The sequence below is a fragment of the Neopelma chrysocephalum genome, unplaced genomic scaffold, assembly GCF_003984885.1.
Source record: "Neopelma chrysocephalum unplaced genomic scaffold, ASM398488v2 Primary Assembly neopelma1_85, whole genome shotgun sequence".
Lineage (NCBI taxonomy): Eukaryota > Metazoa > Chordata > Aves > Passeriformes > Pipridae > Neopelma > Neopelma chrysocephalum.
This window is the reverse complement of record NW_020897747.1, coordinates 6166511-6189627: the sequence shown is the minus strand read 5'-3', so window position 1 is coordinate 6189627 and position 23117 is coordinate 6166511. Positions and strand designations below refer to the sequence as shown.

Sequence of the window (23117 nt, the reverse complement as noted above, 5' to 3'; positions counted from 1 at the left end):
AAACAATCTATCCTTGGCAGTAAGGATTTTTTACAGATATTTTATTCTAGTATCATTCATTTTTTAACTGAGTTTATTCAGTTGGACCAGAAAAAAAGGAGTATTCAGAGGCTAGATTTTTTTCAAGTATGAGTTATGATACAGCTGGGATTATTTTTCCCCATTTAGCAATTATAGTGCTTTTAAATCCAGCATGGTATTTTGTTGTCATTATAAAATCCTTCTCTCTCGGGACTTCTAGTGACAGACTCTTGCATGCAGTCCCTTCAGAGATGACATTTTGTTTTCTTTGGCATGCTGCTGTCTGATGACAATTTTCATTATTACAATAAATTAGATAATGTTCTTTGCTACACTTTTTTTTCAACCACAGATAGAAAAGGAACCTATTACCATTTCAATGTATGTTTTCATCTGAGGACCAAGTAGTTATCTGACATATCTGGTTTCACAGAGACAAAACTGATATGAAGTACAAATCTCATATTGATCTCTTAGATTTGACCCTGGTTCATCAGGGAATAATTCTGTTCTTGCTTCCTCTTCTCTTGTACTTTTATTTTTCTGTGTAATGCGCAGATTGTGTAACAATCATTAACAGTCTGGTTTTCCTTTGTTTTGCTTTTAAAAATCCTAATATTCCGTGAAGTAGAAACCTACCACCTACCTCACTCATATAAGGAAACAGAAATGCAAAAGAAAAGAAAAGGCTGTTCTGAGGTTACAAATACCTTCTGAGACTGAGCAGGGATTCAAATAAACTCTCTGAATGGCAAGACTATAGAAGAGCCCTCTCACAACACAACACTACTATCTTCTGGAGAAGGGAAGTTGACATCTGAAAACTGAACTTCTTTCCTTATCTACACTAGACATGATACGATACTCCCCCTCTCTCTTTTTGTTTCCCAGCCTGGTTAAAGAAAAGGTAATTTAAATAGCATGATGAAAGTGGCATGAGAAAAATTGTTTGAGCTGGCTAGTAGTTCTGATTATTTTTCTTTTCCTTAACAGATTTCCCCTAAACAAGCTGTAATGGAATACAGCATGGAGTATAAGTTTATTTGTCGACTGGATTTAGCAACTTTCATATTCTTATATTCAAAACAAAAAAAGCTGTCTTTCTCTCACCTCAGTCCAGCTTACTTGGGTATCAAACAAAGTATATTATATTTAATGAAATTGCTGCATGGGGCATTTCTTCTTCAGAGCAGCTAAAGGCAGGGAGGCAAGTTGTTATTGCCTGAATCAGACTATGGACCAGGTTTTTCTCTACCAACATTGAATTTGACAGAAGAGTATAAACAAAGAATCTGAAATTGTGAATGGTATTTTCTTCCTAGAATAAAGCATAAGACTCATGATTAAGGATACAGAAATGGACTACAGTGCTGACAGTCATATACATCCCTGATCTCTGATCTGTTTGTAAGTTCGAGTGTTAAGAAGCTTAAATATCCTTGAAGCACTGAAGTTCACAGGACACTGCATAGACTTTGAACACTTTAAGTTGCAGGCAATGCATTAATCATGCCACACAGAAGCCATCAATAAGGTTTCCCAATAATTGGTGTTTATTGAATGCTGATGGAAACACATCAGGGCAATAAAGCTGTCAGATACCTGCTTCACAGCTCGTTCAAACACTAGTGATGTCTGCAGCTCTGCAGCTGCTTTTGCTGATGAACCACACACTACTCGCACATAGACTGTCTGTTGTTCTGTATGATCATAACACAGCAATTTCTTTTGTGCCTGTTCATCAGATCACAGCATCCTGGACATGACCCTTAGCTGCCTTCCTACCTAACCCTCAATAACTACTCACACATTCTCAGATATGAGCCATATTCAGCCAGTGTTCTGCTTTTGAGGTAGTTGGCAAACAACTCCAATAGGGTGATGTCTCCAGTGCATTCAACTCAGATGCTAAAAAAAGTGGGTGGAAGCATGTTTTTTGCCAGGACATATTTAAAGGAATCTGACTGGCATATATATTAAAGCAAGAATGAACCTCTAATATCATGAGTCTGTTCTCCTCCTAACAGATGCTGCAGATTTTTTACCACTAGCTCAAGCACTAAAGAGAATTATTCAGGCCAACAACTGATGGCTGAACTAGATTGTATCATTTGGAAAGACACCCAATCTCAAATCCAAGGGATGATGAATTTATCACTTCACTTAGTATGTTGTCCTCAAGTTTAAGTCCCTCTTCTACTAAAAAAATACTACCTCTGTAAAAAGTAACAGGGTATCCTGCAGTTGTTTTCTGTTGTGTTGTAAATTTACTAAGTAGGTTCACAACTGCATTAAATAAATGCATTATGCATTTTTGTTTAAAAAGTGTATTGTATTAGAATAAGAACAGAACAGAAAAAGCTTGTTACAGCAGAATTTAGGGCAAAGTGTCAGAATTTTCATGCACAAATGCACAGCTTTAAATTTTAAAATAAATTATTGTTTATCATTTGCATTACATTAAAACCTATGGCTTCAAGTGAATTTAGTGTTGACAGGCACTTTGTATAATAAGAAACTAGAGACACATTGGAGAGTACAGTCAAACAAATAACAGAGGCATAGACAGAGAAGGGAGAGGTGAGTCATCTACAGAAAAGTGAAGGGAGTTGCTCAACACCACAGAGAGCAGTGTCAGACCTAGTAATATGGAGTACATTTCTTTATTCCTAATCCAGTGAGCTGTCCAACTCTGATGGAAAGAAAAATAGCATTTTTTCCATGGAAGTAGGAAAACTGGAGTTAGATAGAGCACAGAAAATCTTGCAGAGAAACAAAAGATCTGCCCTTAACTAAAAGTATGTATCCATGGACCCAAAAGCAGTAAAAGAACAAGTTCTCTAAGGGTACAGAGGGCTGATGTTTATACAGATGGATAAACAAGGACGTATTGATTTGCCTAAAGATGAGTGAGTCAGTGGTAAAGAACACAGTGTTTACTGCTTGAGAATCTTTCCTTCTGTTTTACTTATCACAGTTCACAGTCCTGGCCCAGAAATCTGTCTTCCTCTCTTGACTGCCAGGCTGCCACTGGGCTCTGCTAGTTGATTTTTTTCTTTTTCTTCCATCTTTTAATTCCATTCTTTATTTTAATTTGTTACCCCAGCACATCATGCTTAGTGAGGTCTGTAAAAGACTGATGACTACTCTAAGAAAGTATATTTTACAACATAGTTTGTACACTGCACCATTATTCTTCTTTTGATGTCCCTTCTTTGTTAATTTTCAGAATGCTGGTTGCCACCAAAGGCTCATCAGTTTGTCTAGAGATAACAAGGCATATTTGCAAAGGGTTGTGTGCTAGATGTGTTATCAGGATGCCTAACAGGCATCTGTGCTTAGGGTCCTCACACAAATGGTGTGCACAGCCCTAGCTACAAATGTGGGTGTTTCTGTGCATCGCTTGCTTAGAAACATAACCACATGGAATGTCTTAAAAATAGAGAATAGCATTCACAAGGCCTTTGTGTGGAAGGCCATATCCATCCCTGGCACAAGTGCTGGTAACCCAGAAAAGATATCTAAGATCGTGCAAAAAGTGCAACATTGCAAAGGCTGGAACAAACAACTTTTAACATACATATTACTTATGACTTTTTCATCTTCAATATGCATCAAAGAGAATCAAGTCTGCTGGAAATCTGGCTTGGATGATTAGTGGTGTCCCAAATATTAACACAAAGAGCATAGACTGTTGCAGGAGTAATGCCATAGGGGAAGGGAGAGTAATTCACATAGGTTAATGTTAGCTTTATGCAAACCAGCTCCCTGGTTGTGGCTGTAGTCTGTCAAAAGAGATAGGGTTTTCCAGAGGATGATTCAAAGTGGCTAATGCTTACCACTATAGAGAAGCTTTTTTCCTCTCCATTAACTTTAGATGGGATTAGCCTCCCTCAGCCAACATTAGCCCAAGTGAATAGTCCTCTAAATGTTGTCAGCAGTGTGGAAAAAAAAAACCTCAACCTTGAAATCATGTCACTTGATGTTATCGACTTTTTTTGTTTTTTTTAAACTATGATGCAATTTTTGATAAAATAAATCTGGATTTTATTCTCCTTTCTCTGCTCTAAGTAAGCTGTGACTGTTACCACTGAAACTGAGAGAGTGTAAATAGAAACAGAATAATTTATGTTGAAAGGAACCTCTGGAGGTTCCTGTTCTGATCCTTTTCCAAGAAGTTTCACCCTCAAAGATTCTGGTGCAATGAAATGTAAGGTTTTAGAATTACAAAGTATACCCAGAATAGTCCATCACATCTTGAAGAGTGAATGCTGGCTGCATCTATGGCAGATACTCTGCTGTCCGACACAAGTATTAGACCAAAACACATGTATAGATGGGGTTGAAGGTACTGTTAAGTGTTGGCCTGTTCTCTCACAGACATCCTGTGGCCACATGCATCCATATCTCTTCTTTAAGTGGCTTCTCTGTCATCCCTGATAAAAGAATACCTTTCTCTTCCACTTATCTGCATGAGGAGTGGATATCCTTTAATGCAGGAAAATGAAGAAGATTATATGATTTGATGTCAGAAGATATGTTGTCTCACAAGTATCAGAATCCTGATTTGCTAAACTTTGGCACTTTAGAAACATCAGTCCTTAACACTGATCTTCAGCATGACACATACAATCAACAAAGGTAGAAGATGGAATCAGATATTTCAAAAAGGCCAAAATGAAAAAAAATATAAGAAAAAAAAGAAAGGAAATACAAACCTCTTCATTTACTAGTGCTGTGTTGACAGAGCTCCTTTTATTTGGGGTGCCTCGCTTTTCAAGAGTTATTTACAATGAGAGTGGAGCAGCAAAAACGATAACTCCATTTTAAACCTGCTTTTTCAGCCTCTGCTGTTGCCTTTCAGTGCTTGAGAGCCTTTGTGCATTTATTCCTGAGCTGGGCAATTACAACCCCACATTTTGCCTGACTTGTGTTTCCCAATTTCACCTGTATTTCATTTCTTCAAATAGCTCTGTTATTTCTGACTGATTACTAACCATTCCTCTGTGTGTCTGACCCATCTGAATAGCAAAAGATATCTCCACATGAATCAGAGGCTCTTACATTCCATGCTCTGATTACACAGAAAACACTTCTGAAGATTACACAGTAATACGTAAGCAATACTGCCATAAAATACAGCCCCTCATTCTACGAGCAAGCTGATTAAACCCATGAGAACTCACACACGTACAAGACCTCCAACAAGCTTTTGCCTTACAAGTAATGCTTTGCTGTGTCTGAAGTTTCCTTCTGATTTGTAATGGAGAAGCATGCAGAAGTAGTTCTGCAATTATGTGGTAAAAATCAGCCAAGTAACAACTGTACTTTTGGCCAGAACAATGAATGCAATCATGAAGCAATTAGTGCAGGCAGCAGATGGTTTGCTGCTCTTTTTTCCTCAAGACTGGAAGGAAAAAGCCATGACAATAAGGGACTGGTCTGTCAGAAGTGGTAGTTCAAGTCTGCTGCCCAAGGCAGAGACACAGGAGAGAGATATGGGAACAAAAGTAACAGTCACTGAACCTTAACGAGTTGTTGCTCTCAGCTGAACCCCAGCAATTAACCACATTCACTCATAAACAACACCCAAGAAACTAGGACATAAAATTACTTCAGTTAAAACAGATTTCCCTACCATTCAGTGAATCCCTATTCAAAGAAATAAAAAAGGTCTTATCATAGTGATAGGCTCAGTGGGCTGTGAAGAGATTGAGGGATGATTCTATGTGACCCATTTCCTGCTGATTACAACTGAGCAATGAGAGGCACGGACTACTGTTGGCTTTGCCCTCATCAGTCCTGAATTGGATGGATAACCTCTGAGAACAAAAGCAATCCAGATCCAATGTGATTCCTGTCTCTCCAGCTCTTGCTCTTATTCACCACCTGATTCTTCTGGTCCCATTTGCTGCAATGACAGGATGCAAATGGATGACAACAATCATGTTGCAAAAAGGGTGCAAACTCTCACCTCCCTCCTGTCAACAGTAAAATTAAACTGTGCCAACCGTTATTGATCAACATCCAACTCACTCTTTAAAGTCCCAACCAACACCACCTTCACAGAATCTTGAATCAGTGGCATCAAAGTTTTTGGCATCAAAATGTAAATTCTTTACCATGCAGATATGTTTCCCTTGCCTCCTTCAGTGACTTTTAGTCAGTATGCACATAGTGCCTGGAATCCAAGGAGTAATGGGTTCTCTTTCCTTAAATAAGGCCTCAGCACAAGATCACGAAATAGCTAACAGCAGTGTCATTTGTTCCAAAGTACCCCACAGCTCCCTTTGCAATTATCTAAATACCTGCAGGACCTCTTAATTACTCTCAGAAAATTCTGCCTTTGGATATACAAACATGAAACCAATGGGAGTCATTTACACTTAGCCATAGGCTGAACTTGACCCTTAGTTTGAGTTACATTTAATTTAGTCCAAGCTGATTAATACTCTTTGCCTGCTGGTTACCCTCTACAGTTCTTGGCCAAAGCTTGTTAAGTCAGAAAATGTATCCATTAGGCTTTAAAGCAGAAACCAGGCCTGTGACTCATACCCATTCAGAGGACTTTTAAAATTCTATTTTGAAGTTAATTGGTACAGATCTACAGACCTTGTGCTACCTGATTTTTGTCTTGCAACTACGGTACTGAATTACCAACAGTTATCCAATTTGTTAATCAACACCATAACAAAGAAATTTTATCATACAGCCTACAGCCTCTCACCCCAAACACCCCATACATCCAACTCCAACACCAACCCCATAAATTCAGGTTAACGCACAAAAGGACCCTTTGTTCTTATATCCATTTTGTTTTTTAGGACTCTGTACAAGTGGGAGTTTCCCACAGAATAGTGTCAATACTTGTTGGTAGCCATCTATCATAAATTAAATAAGCCTTACCTGTATGGTCTCTAATTCAGAATTATTTCCTGATCAGACTGAATACCATAACAACTGAAATAAATTTTCTACTATATCATACTTTTATTTGACAAAGTTCCCACTGAAAGCTTCATTGTTCTTCATGTAATAAATTTCCTGTTTATTAACACACAGTAATGTTCACTCCAACGGGTCCTAAAAAGACATCAGAGACCAGCTTCTGTTCTGTTTCATATCAGTCCAGAGAACTCAATGGTCACAAGGGAAAGGAAATGTTTTGACCTTGACTAATGACATACTGAACACCCAGAAATAATTTAATCTGCACCTTCCTCTGAACAGAGTATAACCACAGTAACACTCTACAAAATGCTGTGAGAGGGGTGAGTGAAAAATATTGTAAGGAATTGGGAAGAATTAGGCGGGGAAGATGCATTTCTCAGTTGCAAAGGATATTAAGCTAGAGTCCTGGAATGATACTGGTTTTGAATTTAAAATGCAGGACTGAAATATTCAAAAAATTTTCAATAAGATCATTTTGTGACCTTACCTACTTACTTAGTTATGCCTTTATTTTCTCAGGCTTACAGTAGGAGTAACAACAAGATTAATTTATGCAACAGGAAAATTAGTCGTTTAATGCTTTTACAATGAATTAAAATACGCAGATGAAACACATCATTGAATTCAATCTTTTATGTTGATGTTTACATTAACATATAACTTGAACAATTCAGCTAATACAATTATTGCTTAGACTCGGCAAATTTTTTTTGTCTTTTTCCAGTTTTATTTAAAAATGTCAAAATGTCAGGACGTGAAATCTGCCATTTCTCAGAGCAGTTTGCTCCAATGGCTAGTTACTTCACAGCAGAGTTTATCTGGCATTGACTCCTAACCATCAAATTTTGTTAGAAGTTTTTATTGCTGGATCAAAATGCTTACTCCTATATTTTGTCTTCCCCCACAGAGATATTTATGCACAACAATATTGCTTCCCTTCAATCTTTTCGTTAAACTAAAGAGGTTGAGGTCTATCAAGTCCTTCACTGGAAGACAACTCCTTGTGAGTATTGATGTGTCTGATTTTCAAAAAGTTCTAACAATGAGTTCTCCAAAATAAAGTCTTGTGGTGTTGTGTTAGGTTGGGCAGCAAAAAATCAAGGCAAATCTCACAGCATATTTATTTGGCTGATGGATTACCTGTACTGAAGGAACTGGACTTCAAAGAAAATTGATTCACTGCTACTTTTTCTCTTAGAAAATCAAAGACTACTTGAAAATATGCCAACCAGATAGGAACAAGGATTGTCTCATACTGCTCTTGGAGCTGATACTAGGCTGGAGCAAGACAATTGTCAAATAAGAGGACAAAAGCCTCATTAGAGGTTGTGATTCCTACAGTGAAGGACTCTAGCTGTCTTCTCTGCCCATTGCCTGTCACACAATATTGCCAAAAGGATGGATGACTAAATGCAGACTGTCAGATCAGTAACTAAGGGCTAGGCCCCAAGAATACAACAGATGCCCATGTCCTTTACTTTGACCATTACATTGAGGTTTGCTCAATGTTTTCTGCTTGGAAATACCAAACTGGTATTTCCAAAGACTGTCCTGGTATCACCCTCAAGACCACCTGAATGTTCTGTAGCAGTTACACAAAGAGATGGAGAAACCCCAAGTTCTTCCCAAGAAAACAAAGCAAAATGCTGCCAACAATTCTTACCTTCTGATCCTGGCTGTAGGCTAAGATCCAATCTTCCTGCTTGGGGTGGAAGAGCAGACTGTGGATGTAGAAGTTCAGACGGTATTTTTGATAGGTGGCTCCTTCGTCAGAACTGATTAATAAGCTGCTTTCAACTTCTGGATCAGTCAGTAGCATAATCTATATGGAAGGGAAAGATGAAAATACAGTGGTGAAGAGAAATCAGATGGAAGAGTAAGCAAGCAGCTAGGAACTACAGATAAGCTTATTAAATATGGCTATTTCAAAAATGTTTCATTGTAATGTCAAAACTACCATAGCCAATACTTCAGTAATTAAAACACTATATTTCAGCTATGCATATAAACACATAATATATGACCAAATAATCAGAATGGCTTTACCACTAGTTAAATCAGACCTAAATGAAGCTATGCTTAGGTTATTTGAAAAATTAAACCTGACATTTTTAACACTAGAGGACAAACCCAGACAGGCACAGTGGGGTGCTAGGGTCTTCAAGAATGATCTATTGGAGTGGCAGACAAAAAGTTAGCTGTTAAGAAAACAAGAAAAAAACCAAAACAAAACAGAGAGAGGAGAGTGACACATTAGAGAATGATCTCTAATGGTGAGTTTTTCTAGACTCTGGCAGAAATTTCAGAGAAGACAGTTTCATTGCTTGAAACATTATAACGTGGCTGTCTGCAACAAGCAATCTTGCTCTGGCAGAAGAACACATCTGATAACATAATGGGTTCTTTCCATCTCCAGTTCCTACGGTGCTGTGAATTACAGATTTGGTGGTATATAAAAAATAATCTCTGCATAGTAAATTTGCTTTCTAGCTTTGTCCAGGAGTGTTAGTTTAGTAGTCACAAAAGAAATACAGCTTGTAGTTGTAGTAGCTACTTCTCCCCATTAACTGTGGTATTAATTGGTCTGCATTGCTGATGAATCAGAGAGAATAATGAGTTACTGCTCTCATGTGTCTCTGCATGAGAGAATGTATAGGTCTAATCAGTAAAAAGAGATCATTCCAGTATTTCAGCAAGCAACAGAGTAATACCCCTAAGGAATGGGAATGAGGTATCATGAGTGAAAACCATGAAAAGTTCTAAAGAATATTTGCCTGGAAAGGTATTAAAGCCTTGAATCATTAGGATTTCTATTTTATTTTTTTCTAAGTTGCTTTGCAAATGGCAAACACTGATCTGGTTTTAGACAAGCCTGAAATGAAAGGATCCGCACCTGACATTTCTCAGAGCAAATTCCTATCTCAGTTTGAGCATTGTAAAAATTACACACTCCATTTCCTTCTCTTCTTTCATTTAGGCAGGCAGAGTTAGACATAACTCACTACCTATGAATTATAAGGAGACATAGCATCTGGTGTCTGATAGACATCAGATGCTAAAGAACTATTTGTATGTGAAGGTGTAAATACACATATAATCTACACAGAAGATCTCCTTCATTATTGTGCAGCTGCCAAATGTTTCTTTTTCTATCTCTAGAAACCCCCTTGGTAGCACAATTTGGCCTGTGACTTAGAAGTCTGGAGTTCTGCAAAACCCTTGAACTTTCTGATTAATCTGCATAATCACAGAGCAATTACACTACCCCACTGTATCTCTAACATAAAATAGGGTAGGGTTCCCATTGTAGCATAAAGTTACAGTCTCCTATTATATCTCTGATTTATTTTAGAAATTTGTGACGAAAACATGCGTTGTTATTATACATTTTTATTTTCGTTTAACACTTTCAAATATACCAAGCATATTGTTGATGTGACTTCTAAACTGAAGATTGTATGATAGAAGCTACACAGAAAGGATTAATAATCAAAATATCAATATATATATATTCTACTGCCACTAAGTAGCCTATTCAGCTTCTGAAGCCAAAAATTAATTACAATGTTGTTTATCAGTTGTTTTTTTTTCTCTTACCAGATTAATTTCTGGAACAATGTTCCTATGTTTAACATTTATTGATTCAGTACTATGATTCAAGTATTATGATTTTCCTATTTTTATGACTTCCTTCTTGAGTGGATTTTGTTTATGTTAGTATTTGGAAATATCACAGCACAGCACTAATTTGGACTAGAGCAACTAGAGCAGAAATAAACACAAATCAATGGGCTTGATGCGGGCTCCCTGAAGTTAATAAGAGTCTTGTCATTGACTTTGGATTGTGCCTCTAAGACAAGTTGTTAATCAAGATCCAGTCTAGTCTCAAATATTTCCTTCCACCTCCACAAGGAACTCATCTGACCTCATCACTGCCACATCCAAGCACAACACTGCCTTAACACATTTTCTGTCAGGCCACTCCTCTGAACTGCAAAAGTGCTCTTATCTGCATTTCTTAGAAAGGGAATCCAGGGATAAACTGATGAGGCACTGAAGCACCTAATTCCACATCCAATCAATAAAAGTTAAGTGCCTGAACAGACTTGCTAACACTGCTGACTTTGGCTTTAATCTGCTAACTGCCACCCTGGGCTGTTAGTACTTTGTTTTCAGATATCTACGGGTCTCCAAACGCCCTGGCTATTGCATTGGGATAACCAGCCATTCTGTACCTAAGAAGTGTTTCAGAACACACCAGTTTTACTTCATTTGCCAGCAGCAATAGTGCCTTAGACGCGGCAGAGCTGTGAGGAACTGCTGCAGGTTTATGCAAGGGCACACAGAGAGTTGTAGACTGGGGAGGGATTAGATGGATGACTCCACTAGTCAGATTACTAACTATGAGACCAACTTTCAGCATTATCTGCTCCACTGTCGTACCCTGTATTGCAATCACTTTGCACAGATGTCATAAGACAAAACACGGTAGAGTTGACTATCAGTCACTACTCACATCACAGTCACAAAAAACCACGTTTCTTACAAGATAAGAAAAGCAAATTTCATTACAACATATCTGTGTGTAAATAATCAGAGTTACCAGCCCAAAAGATAGCATTTATTGGATAAGTAGAATAAATTGATACCTGCATGAAAAATACATCAAAATGAGACAAAAATGCCATGTGTATCTACATAAACATTTCAAATCAGACCAGGAGTGTGCTTCTGAAATTAACCCTTCCAAATTTCAGGGGAAATCTCTATAGCAAATCTTTACATATTGTGTTCTGACTCATGCCACAGTGATCTTGGAGGACAGGAGTTGCATTCCTTTTCAAGGACACTAAACCAGAACATACCCCGCCCATGGCAGGGAGTTAGAACTAAATAATCTTTAAGGTCCCTTCCATCCCAAACCATTCAATGATTCTAAGGTACATTTCAGGAGTTCATCTGTTTTCTAACCACTACTGGACACTCAGATCAGAGTATCAGGTTAGCACTATAAAGTCAGACCCTCTGCCTCCTTAATGCCCAGACTGCAGATGTCATCTCAGCTTCAACCACTTCATTCTAAAAAACACACTTCCACTGAGCTGTGCTACGTGATAATGTGGTTGCAGTCACATTAGTTTAGTTTTATTGCCCAAGTTGCCTGGAATATAAATGAGAAAGGAGGGAAAGTACAATTAATTTTAATGCTTTTGTTGTTGCAGCATGTGAAATACAGAGTAAGTACATTTCAGAATTTCCTCTGAAATAAATTAATCCAATTTCTTCTTTGAAGTAGTCTACTGCCCACTGACTTAATGCAGTTCCTTAAACAGAAGATACAAATGGACACAGACATGTTGAACAGGAAAAGCAAGAAAGCCAAAACCAGTAACAAGAACAAGAGTGAATCTAAGTATAGATGCCATAAACTTCAATATCTAAGAATATGTAAGATAAGAGATTATAAAGAAACAATTTTTATAATTTTCAGCTTTACTGTAGAAAGCATGCTGGACTTCCTGAAATGTGAGCTCCTCAAAGGAGCATTAAACACCTTGCTCTGTTTCCGCAATGCCTAGTACAACATATTACCACTTTTCCAGCTAACACTGGGTTTTGGATGAGTATATTCTGGACATCACTCAGGAATCAACATGACCTTTGTTCATGAAAATCACACCTTAAATCTATCTAGGTCCTTAGAGCCCGTTGGGAAAGACAACCTAGTTGATGAAGTCATACAAGATTTTTGAGGTGTCCCCTTGCCAAAGGATCTGAAATTGCCATGGGATAACTGGCTGGAAAAGACCTCTAAGATTAAAGAGTCCAATCATTAAACTAACAGTGCTAGGTCCACCCCTAAACCATGTCCCTAAGCACCACACCTACACACTTTTTGAACACTTCCAGGGACAGTGATTCCACCATTTTCCTGAGCAGCCTGTTCCAATGCTTGACCACCCATTCAGTGAAGAAATTTTTCTAATATCCAATCTAAACTTCCTCTGATCCAAGTTCAGGCAGTTTCCCCTTGTCCTATTGCTTGTTGCCTGGGAGAAAAGACCAACCCCCACCTGTCTATATTTTTTTTTTTTTTTTTTTTCATGGCTAGGCTTCGCGAACGAAGATTTGGGAAGGGCTCTACCCATTTTTCATGCAAGCGCGTTGGTGGCTAAAAAGGCCAATACGAGAAAGGCAGGTCCGGTTGCAAAAGACACAGCAGAAAGACTCCTTAGATGGTATATTCTGCAAGGTTCGATTCTTTCTGCGTTGTCTTTTCTCCTCAAGAGTGATCCTGCGTGCTTTCTCAAAAGCATCAGCAGCGTTATAAATGGTCTGTCTCCAGGCCTCCCGATTAGAGGCCAGAGTGGACCAGTTATGGTGATCAATATGCCCGAGGCTGAGTTGTTGCTTCAGGGAGTCCTTGTATCTTTTCTTTGGAGCTCCTCTCTTGCGGCAGCCACTGGCAAGTTCACCATAAAGCAGGATCTTAGGGAGGCGGTGGTCCTTCATCCTGGAGACGTGCCCTGCCCATCGCAGTTGCGTTCTCAGCAACATGGCCTCAATACTCGTAATTGCTGCCTGTTCGAGAACAGATGTATTGGTCACATAGTCTGACCAATGGATGTTAAGGATTGTACGGAGGCAGCGTTGATGGAAGCGTTCTAGGAGACGCAGGTGGTGGCGGTAGATGACCCATGATTCGGAACCATATAAAAGAGTAGACAACACTATGGCTCTGTAAACACTGATCTTGGTGCTTTTCTTCAAGTGTTTATTACGCCATACTCGTTTATGGAGTTTTCCAAAAGCACTATATGCCTTCGCTAACCTGTTGTCTATCTCCCCATCAATCTTACCATCTGAGGAGATGAGGCTGCCTAGGTAATTAAACTGTTGGACTGAATTGAGTTCTGACTGGCCGATGGTGATGTGGGGATGGTGGGGGACTTCCTGAGGTGCAGGTTGATGGAGAACTTCTGTCTTCTTTAAGCTGACTTCCAGCCCAAAGAGCTCAGCAGCCTCTGCAAAGCAGGATGTTAAACGCTGCAGAGCTGCTTCTGTGTGGGCAACAAGGGCGGCGTCATCAGCATAGAGTAGCTCCCGGACAAGATGGTTAAGGGTCTTAGTATGGGCCTTCAGTCGCCTTAGGTTGAATAGGCTTCCATCAGTACGATATCGTATGTAGATACCGTCCTGATCATCGAGGTCTGCCGAGGCCCTTTGGAGCATCATGTCTATATAAACAATAACAATATTATCAGCTCAGGTGGGTTGATCTGGTAACTTCTTCTGTGAAGAATTGGGCCCATGATTTTTATGTTGACAGTTTTTAAACTACCTCTGATTCCACCATAACAAAGTAAAGTTATTAATGCAGGAGTAAGAAGAGCCATACTCATCTGCATCTCACTTCCCTTAAAAACCCTTTGTAGAGGGAGACCAACCTTAGAGCGCCTCTGGTGTGGTTTACTGTTTGTCTTTTGTTAAATGAAAATGAAGAGTGAGTATGAGCCAAGACTCTACTTCTCCCCAGCAAAAGTAATTGCTCTCTGTTCAGATCAGTGCTCAGCAATGATCAGAATCTGCTTATTCACACCAGGCACAGCAGGCACACACTGCACTTCCTGATGGTCCAGATGGATTGGGTTTTTTCTCTATAAAAAAGTCAATATAGTCGACACAGGCTTTTGCAACCAAATGCAAGTCATCCATTAATCATCTACACCCCGAAAAGGAAGCAACTCAACTTGATCTGCTTTTTTCTAGAAGTGACAAATGAACACAAAACATAAGTTATAGATTTCAAACAGTCCTCAATTTTTGCACCCCTTTTTTGATGCTAACTCTGCTGATGACAGATTGCTCTTGACAATTACATGTATTTTTGCTGTCCTCACAAAAAATCCCAGGAATTATTAGCAAGAGGATTCTGATTTTGCTTCTACAGATGGAATTGAGATCCTTTCGTAACTGCCCTGAATGCTAGATTTAGTGGCTTAGTAAAAAGAGCCCAGAACCACTCTTTTATTTTGGCCACTGATATCTCCACTTGGACCAACTTTTTCCTAACATTTTGTAGGAGAGAGCATAGTATCAGTGAAATAGAACAGTATAAAAAAAATCCAAATGCATTTCATAGGTTCACATGTTCTTTCATTCACTTCTGATTTATCAACAAATCTGAGTTATTACACCTGAGCAGAAATAGGGATAAAATGCAAATTGGTTCAAAGCTTTACCTTCCTCACCTATCACACTCTTCATGCATAGACCCAACACTGGTGAGCCACATGGAACAAGTAATATTTCTCACAGAAAGAAACGAGTGAAGCACAGCAAAAGAAGAAATCAGTAAGTAAGAACAAAAATGTCCCTAACAAAAGCAGGGCATTCCCTACTTAAATTCTCTAAATGATTGCATTTATTTTTCCAATTCTCTGCATGTCAGTTACAAAATTTTAGAGGGTTGTGGGTGGGGTTTTTTTTCACATAGTAACTGATTACAAGGGTTGGAGTCCCAACACAACAAAATGTAATTTCTGCCACTTCTGAATTTGGATTGCATTTACAAGGCATGAATATTGTGTAAAGAGAGAACCTGATCCTCCAGATTCAGCAGTTCACACATGCATTTCAAAGCAATGCTCTCTGCTATGAATTAATTAAACTAGTTCATTGCTTAAGCTTTCTCAAGACCTAGAATAAGATATAAAGTGAAACAAGGCAAAGAAAGGCCATGACATTCTGAAATAAATGCAACACTACCATAAAGCAAATTAGACCTATTGCCTTTACAGGACTAAGTTGCTGGAAGCAGTAAGTGGTTGCAAGAGCAAATAAATTAGAGACAAAATCACAAAAGAAATAACAAGCATTTAGTTATTTAGTTGGATATTAATACAGAAAGAGGAGACTGAAGCCTTTGAAGAGTTTAACAGTCTTTACTCATGGGCTAACACCAACTGCTGTAGAACTGTGTACATGAGTGATGCCACCAAAATTTGGCCCAAGTTGCTGCTTCAGATAAATTGGCCCACAGCACTAGCACCTAAATGAAAACATGAAATGAGCTAGAGCTGACAGTTTTGAAGCTGTTGCTATTGCCAACTAAAAGACAAGGATAGTTGCTAAGCAATTTCATTAAGACACCATTAAAATAATACACCAATAATTCAATTAAGGCATTGTGGAGTATTTTATTGCCAGAAGTTCGTGTTAACTCCGAAAGTGCAGTAATTTTGTGAGGAAAGAAAAGACTTCAGTGACAGAATTACACTTCCAACACTGAAAAAAAACAAGTAATATTGCCTTTGAATGATGACCTGGTTTGGAATGGTCTCAGAAATAAGTAGAAATGACCTCTTTAATACAAGGAAAAGGTCTGTGAACAAGTTATTTTGCATCTATTACTCAGTGACTTATGAAGAAAGAGGTTTTTATTCATACAAAGACGCAAAATTCAAACTCATTAAATCAGTCTGCACTTTGCTGATATAGATGGGAACATACTTCAAGTCTCCCCCAAAGAAAACTATAGTCATGATGACTAGACAGTGTAATTCAGATTCAGACTGAGACCAGATCTGGACAGTGGAAACTATCATCATTTACCCCATAAACCCACAGGAGGTCTATAAGTGGTAGGATAACACCATCTTCCTCAAATCTTGGCTGTTTAACCGTAAGAGAAATGGCATGGTGAACGGTTCAGATGATGAATTCATCGTTTGCCACATGAAAAATTTAGTGCTCATTGAGTGATAAGACAATCTCTTGTCAGCAGAATACTAGATGGCAAAGGACTATATTTTAAGAGAGAAAAATTACCACCTGCCAATACTTTTGAAAGCTGGGATTTCACAGTGTTCCTAATAGAAGAACTGTCAAGAATTGAATTTGGCATCTTGATGAATGTCATTTGAAAAAAATTTTTAAAAGCTGGCTAGTGGATGGAAAAAAAGAATCCATTTATCTGTTCTCTATTATGGAAATGTTCATTACAGGCCAGAAGTGACCACAAAATAAAGCAGTCAATTAAAGTTCTATTTTTTATTGTCTATGGGAATCATCTGGGGTTGATTTACCAGATAGAAAGAGTGAATGAGTGTACCAACAAAAACTTAGAAATACTTTATGTGCTGGTATGCAATTAATACATACCACCAAAGTCCCAGGTATAAGGGTTGGGTCAATACAGCACAGAGTCATGAAAAGCAAACATGAGGCTGAGACACCTGTGCAGATGTGATGCAGTTGTTCTCTCTGTTAATCCTACTTGATATAAATGGGAATATACAGAAAATCCAGAGGTTTGGGGAACTGAATTTTCCTAAGAGACAAAAGAGTACAAAAACAATTCCTCCTTACTCTGAACATCATCTCAGCAAACCTCTGGAGCACCAGTTGGAATGGAACTGTTCCTGTTTTGACCAAAATCCAAGAGAGGGCAGTGCACCCCCACACAGCCCTTCTTGTTACTCACAGCTCATCAGCGTGGAGATGTCCATCAAGTGCACAGGTTGCCACCTGCAGCCTTTTCTCTGTGCAGCTGAGCTCTGGCAGAAGACCTATTTTCAAAAATGCCTTAGCTTGGACCAGACCTGAAAAGATTCAGCTGCTTCTTTGTTCCATTAAAGGTGAAGTTGCCACATCTTCAGGGGTTTTGTGTGCTGCTGAGTCACTGCTTGTGAGCTGGATTGTGAACAGAGAGAAACATCGACCTTCACCTTCCCAAGAGTAAGCTGCAATCCCAGCAGCTAGGGGAAATTCTCAAAATATATATCTTGCTTTGAGGTATTAACTTTTAATCAAAGGAGGAAAAAAGATGACATGGGAGAGAAAGGAGTCACTGAAGATTAGTGTTACTTTTTAAATCTTATTCTTTTAAAGCACAGTTTCCATTTCCATTACACAAGAATTAAATGAAAATTAAGAATCTATTTTTTTTCCCTTAGTTAATGAACTTAGTGTTTTAATTAGGACTGTAATAAAGGACACAAACTCTTATTTGCATCATCCTTGTGGAAAAATAGAAATGTAATACTAAAAACAATATAAAAACTCTTTCATTAACCTACTAGATTACTGCAGGATGTTTCTGAGCTACTTTTGCCATACCTAGAATTATACAGTGACTTATAATTTAAATTATTAAATTTAGGCATGTAAAGACCTCTAGAGGTCATTTTCTTCAAGCTCCTGCTTCATACAGAGCCAGCTTCAAAGGTACAAATAGATTCTCAGGACCTTATCCTGTCAATATTTAAATACCTTCAGAGATGGAGATTCCTCTTTGCGCCTATCCAATCTGATACTGATTAGTTTGCATTGTGTTACTCTTAATTTCAAATACCTGGGATTATAAATAAGTTCTAGAATAAACAAAAACACCTTCAATTTTACATTCCTTTTATCTTAAAAGTCTATCTTAGCAAGAGCTTTGGAAGCTGGAAGCGCTGGATGAGCCCAAAGCACCAAGGTTAGTTTCACCCACTGGGTTCCTGTAGCAGTGCTGAAAATAGAACTCGTCAGGCTCAGATCCTAATCACACACATAAACATTAGCTCTGGAGCAATCAGTTCTGGGGGAAGGAACGTGAAAAGATTAAGCTTCTCAGTTTTTCAAATCTCCCTCAAATCAAATTCTAGATTTTTATCTCTTCATTCCACAGCCCATTTGAATCTAATTTAGTAACCTGACATGAAATGAAAATTTCTTGTTCCTGTTTCATTAGTATTACACACTGCTTTCTCTTCCTTTACACACATTTGACATAAAAACCTTTATCACCAAAACCAGCTTGAAAATCTACTCCTTAAAACTTAAGTAAAACACAATAGAAACTTCAATTCTGAAATAAAATCTAATACATAAAAATGACTATTTTTATTCTTTGAGAAGAAATAAAGAAACAAGGACAAAAAACTCAGGAAAGCTACAGTACTATAGGCACTTTATTTTGGACAGTACAATCTAGTTTCAATTATTAATTATCCATTCTTTTGCAACAGATGTTCTGCATTGTACTGAACAGAGAAAAACAAAATTAAGCTGAGACGTTCTTACAGTCTTACTTGCTTAGGGGAGAAAAGGAACCTCAGCTTTGTAGGCATCTGGAATGAGTTGTGTTCATACATATTGCCTGTACTTTGTTCTGTTGCTCAGTAAGGCATTCCTTTCACTAAAGAATCTCATGAGATTAATTAGTTAATCTTCACACCAACTTTGTGGTAGAGAAGGAAAGCGCACACATCAAGAGGGAAAATTAGTTGGACAAACTCCACTAATCAATCAATGGCACAAAAAGAAAGAAGCCACTTGCACTGTAAGCGTATTACAAACAATAGCATCTCCCAGCCCCAAATACTGGACACGAAGGGTTGTTAATCCCAATGAAAGCAAGACGAGACTTTTGGGCCTAAAAGTATGGTAACCTAAGCAGAGCTACAAAAGGGAGAGGGAAAAGAAGGACACCAAGGGAGCAATTTTTCCCTGGAGGGCAAGTTAGCGATAAATGGACAATCCACATGATGAGCCCTGAAGTGTTCAAGGCAGGTTGGATTAGGTCCTGAGCAACCTGGTATAGTCCAGGGTGTGCCTGGTTATGGCAGGAGGGATTGGAACCAGGTGATCTTTAAGGTCCCTTCCAAGGCAAACTACTCTGTGATTCTCTATCACAGTTATGCCAAGCCTGGACAGACGGGCAATTCACTAAACACTTGGCTTCATAGCCAACTGGTTCAAGCCATGTCACTTGCCTCTGGCCAGTCCTGGCACCTATGTGGTACTGTACTGTTTAATACTTCAAGGGCTCTTACTCTTGCCTATGTTTTATAGTATTCCCAAGGCAAAGAAACAAGGGGGAGGGAACATCACAAAGCTATGTGCACCTCAAAGAGGTGCCCTGCTGGTCCTAAGGACATTATTATCTATACTTGCTCACCTCCACCTCTCTGTACAACTTCTCATCCCTCCATTTCTTACAGATGTTCTCATTTTATTTCACCTAAAATCCACCAGCTGAAAGTGTTCAGTAAACATGGCTGATTTGTCCAAAGCACTTAAACCAGCCCATCCGTTCTCAGGTGGCGCCTCCACCTAGAAGAGTGTCCATGAACCACTGGAACCCAGTAATAACTTTGAACAGTAGCTGCTTGATCCAGTAGGGCTAGTAAGAAATTGCTACTTTTTCTTCATCTGTTTTCCCTTTACTGCAAAATTCTTGGGACTGACTTCATTGCAGCTGGAGACACTGTACTTGTCTGAGGCAAATCTCAGATCCTTTAGCATCTGCTGCTTTCTTGTTCTGAACTTAAGAATCTTATAGAAAGTGCAACAAGACAGAACTTGGAGTATTCAGTTGCTCCCCAAATTATATGTTCTGGGTGGTAGAAGTGGGAGGGAAAGTAAAAGTACAGTTTTTCATGATAGTTATCAATGTTTTGGAAAAAGAGCAATTCGCATTTCAGACTTTTATTTTCTCCCGAAATTATACAGACCTACATTAAAGAAAATGAAAATTTATATACAGTAAAAAAAAAAAAGGCAGTACCTTCAGTAAATTGTCTGCAAAAATAAAGGATGCTTTTCAAGTAGTGAAAGAATTTTTTCCATTTATTTTGCTCATATGTTTTATAAAGACTCAGACATTATTTTAACATTTAACTACTTGAAAAATAAGAATCGAGTTCCAAAGTCATTCATAAAAATCTCATTTCATGTAGGATTTCTGTTTATCTTTTTGTTGTTTTTAGGGTGAGGAAAGGAAGTTATTAGTTATCATTTACATTACTACAGAAGAGTTTTCCTGCGGAACTCCTAAGACTAGAAGCTTTATTTTAACAAAATTTTAAATTCTTTCCAATTTAAAATTGATTCTACCAGCTGACAACTTTAGAAAAATACATATCATAAGTCTCCTGACAAAATCATCAGAGTTGGCACCACAATTTCTGCACTGAATTACACTTCTTTTCTCTTGGGAGATGGCTACGCAATCTAATGGTTCTTAGTGATATTTTCTTACTAGATTTAAATGGAATTGCTTTCAAGTAATTATCTGTCTATCACCACACATCTACACAACAGATGATGATAACAGCTGAGCATACATTTGTTGGATCAATATCGACTTTGTCATCGTACACCTGATTTTGCTACTTCTTGATTTTTAGGCATGGAGATGGAAAAAAATTAGTACAGGGACTGCAGTTCAACATGAATGAAGCCTCTTTCTTGAGGGTTTTAATCAGGTTCATTTTCCTACCCTACAAAGGTCATGAAAACAAAGGGAGGAAAATAAAAAGTTCTCTGGCAGTGGCAAGAGTGAGCAATGAAATCCCGTAATTTTTAAGAAATAAGTTCACTAAACCAGACCAAAGATTTCAAGTAGCATGTTGAGCCTGACCCCCTGTGTCAATGAAGTTAATTTCAAAAGACTGTTATATAAAAATCAAAGATTCTACAAATAAAGTTGGTGCAATGCGGGAAAGGTAAGCTTAGACACTGGGCTGTGAGTGAGGACAGTGGAGAGTAACTGCAGTATAGTGGACAAGCATGAACTTAGAGGAGAAAATACCAAACACAGCACAGAATCTTATGACCTTGTCTGTTAATTTTCCTGTTCCCTCCATACAGCATGAAGGCTCTTCATATTCACAGCACACAATTCTGTTCTACCATCTACCTGCTTCCAGGCTTTGAGTCCTCTTCAGTCAGGACATGTGCTCACACAGCTAGAAATTCTTTCTTACTACATAAGTAACTGCTTCTTACCCAAATACATGGCATGACACATTTTGTATTTTAAATGGCAAAGCATGTGTCTGTGTGTTGGCTTTGCTGAAGCTCCATGCTTTGTTCAATTTTGGCTTCTTACATGGTAATTCTGAAATGTTCTTTAAAATTTCTATGTAGTTTAGTTTTAATTTTTCCCTCTGATGGTGAATAAATCACAGCTTCACTAATTATGTCTACAGCTAATTCTTTTTATACACATTTATCTGATTTGCTTCTTTCCAAAGCATTTTTTTGTATTAATGCATTAATTTCCTAATCATTTCAAATTATGTTCCATGTTGCACGAACAATTGGGGAATTAGCATCTGCTTGCAAATTGTTGGTTTGGCTTTTCATTTTTGTTGTTGCAGTTGATGAACTCAAATTATCCATACTGAATATGCCTGAAAAGAATTCCACCTCCAAGAATAAATAATTCTCTTTACTTTCTTCATTTTTTTTTTGTTAAGGGAATTCAGTGCAGTTATGCAATAGCACAAACCACTGTTTTTCCTTATCAGTTATGGTATAACAGCTGAATTACTATGCAGCATCACTATGTAACACTCCTACATAGTCTTTCATAGATGCCCCTAGTTAGTGACTCTGTTAATTTTTGCAATTCTGTTATTGTTCCCTGGTTACCACAATGCAGGCTCCCAAATGGAACTACAGTGTCACAGACCACCCATGATATGTAAGCAACTTTAATGTGAGTATGAAGCTCACATTAAGCAAGGGCACCATTGTTCAGCTGCCAAAAACTCTATATTGCTGTTTTTCACAGAGGTGACTTCCTGAGCCTATTCAGACACAGATACATGAAAGCTCTTCTGGGTCACATCAAGATGTTGCAACAGTATAAGGGATAAAATATTCATGAAGAAATGATTCCCCATGCCTCATTTCTCTACTTGCATACACCATATGACATCCAAGATGGATGACAATGTAGAAAGTAAGGTGCTCTTATCCTGTTACTACTCCATTTTAGAGTTGTTGATGCCTCTTCTCCTTGACCCTGTTGTTTTTCCCTTTCTTTCCATGCAATATTCCTTCTTCTAAAATCACCTATTTTCCCAAAGTTTTTAAATAAAAGTGACATAAAGAGAATGATACATCAATCTGCTGAGATTTTGTGACTACCCCACCTTTAATTCATGATCTAATCTACATTCACAATGTCTAAAGCAAAGGATCAGCATTCTTGATTTGTCTTCATATAACATCATGGCAGGCACGATCAATTAGTTCAATACAGACAGAAACGCAATTTTTAAAATAGAACATCACTTGGTACAAAAGCCTACTGAGGTTAATAGAGGATGATTAGAAGTTAATGGCATTATTAAAGGTTGAACCAA

General features: G+C 38.1%; 1 protein-coding gene across 5 annotated transcripts in view; it reads right to left on the bottom strand.

Moving 5' to 3' along the window:
- Nucleotides 1-23117, bottom strand: part of SORCS1 (sortilin related VPS10 domain containing receptor 1) — a 271364-nt gene that overhangs the window by 94708 nt on the left and 153539 nt on the right. For all 5 annotated transcript variants that reach the window (XM_027692166.1, XM_027692172.1, XM_027692170.1 and 2 more), the window contains one exon: nucleotides 8636-8794. In XM_027692166.1, the coding sequence (XP_027547967.1) occupies nucleotides 8636-8794 (159 nt within the window). The remainder of the gene's footprint in view (nucleotides 1-8635; nucleotides 8795-23117) is intronic.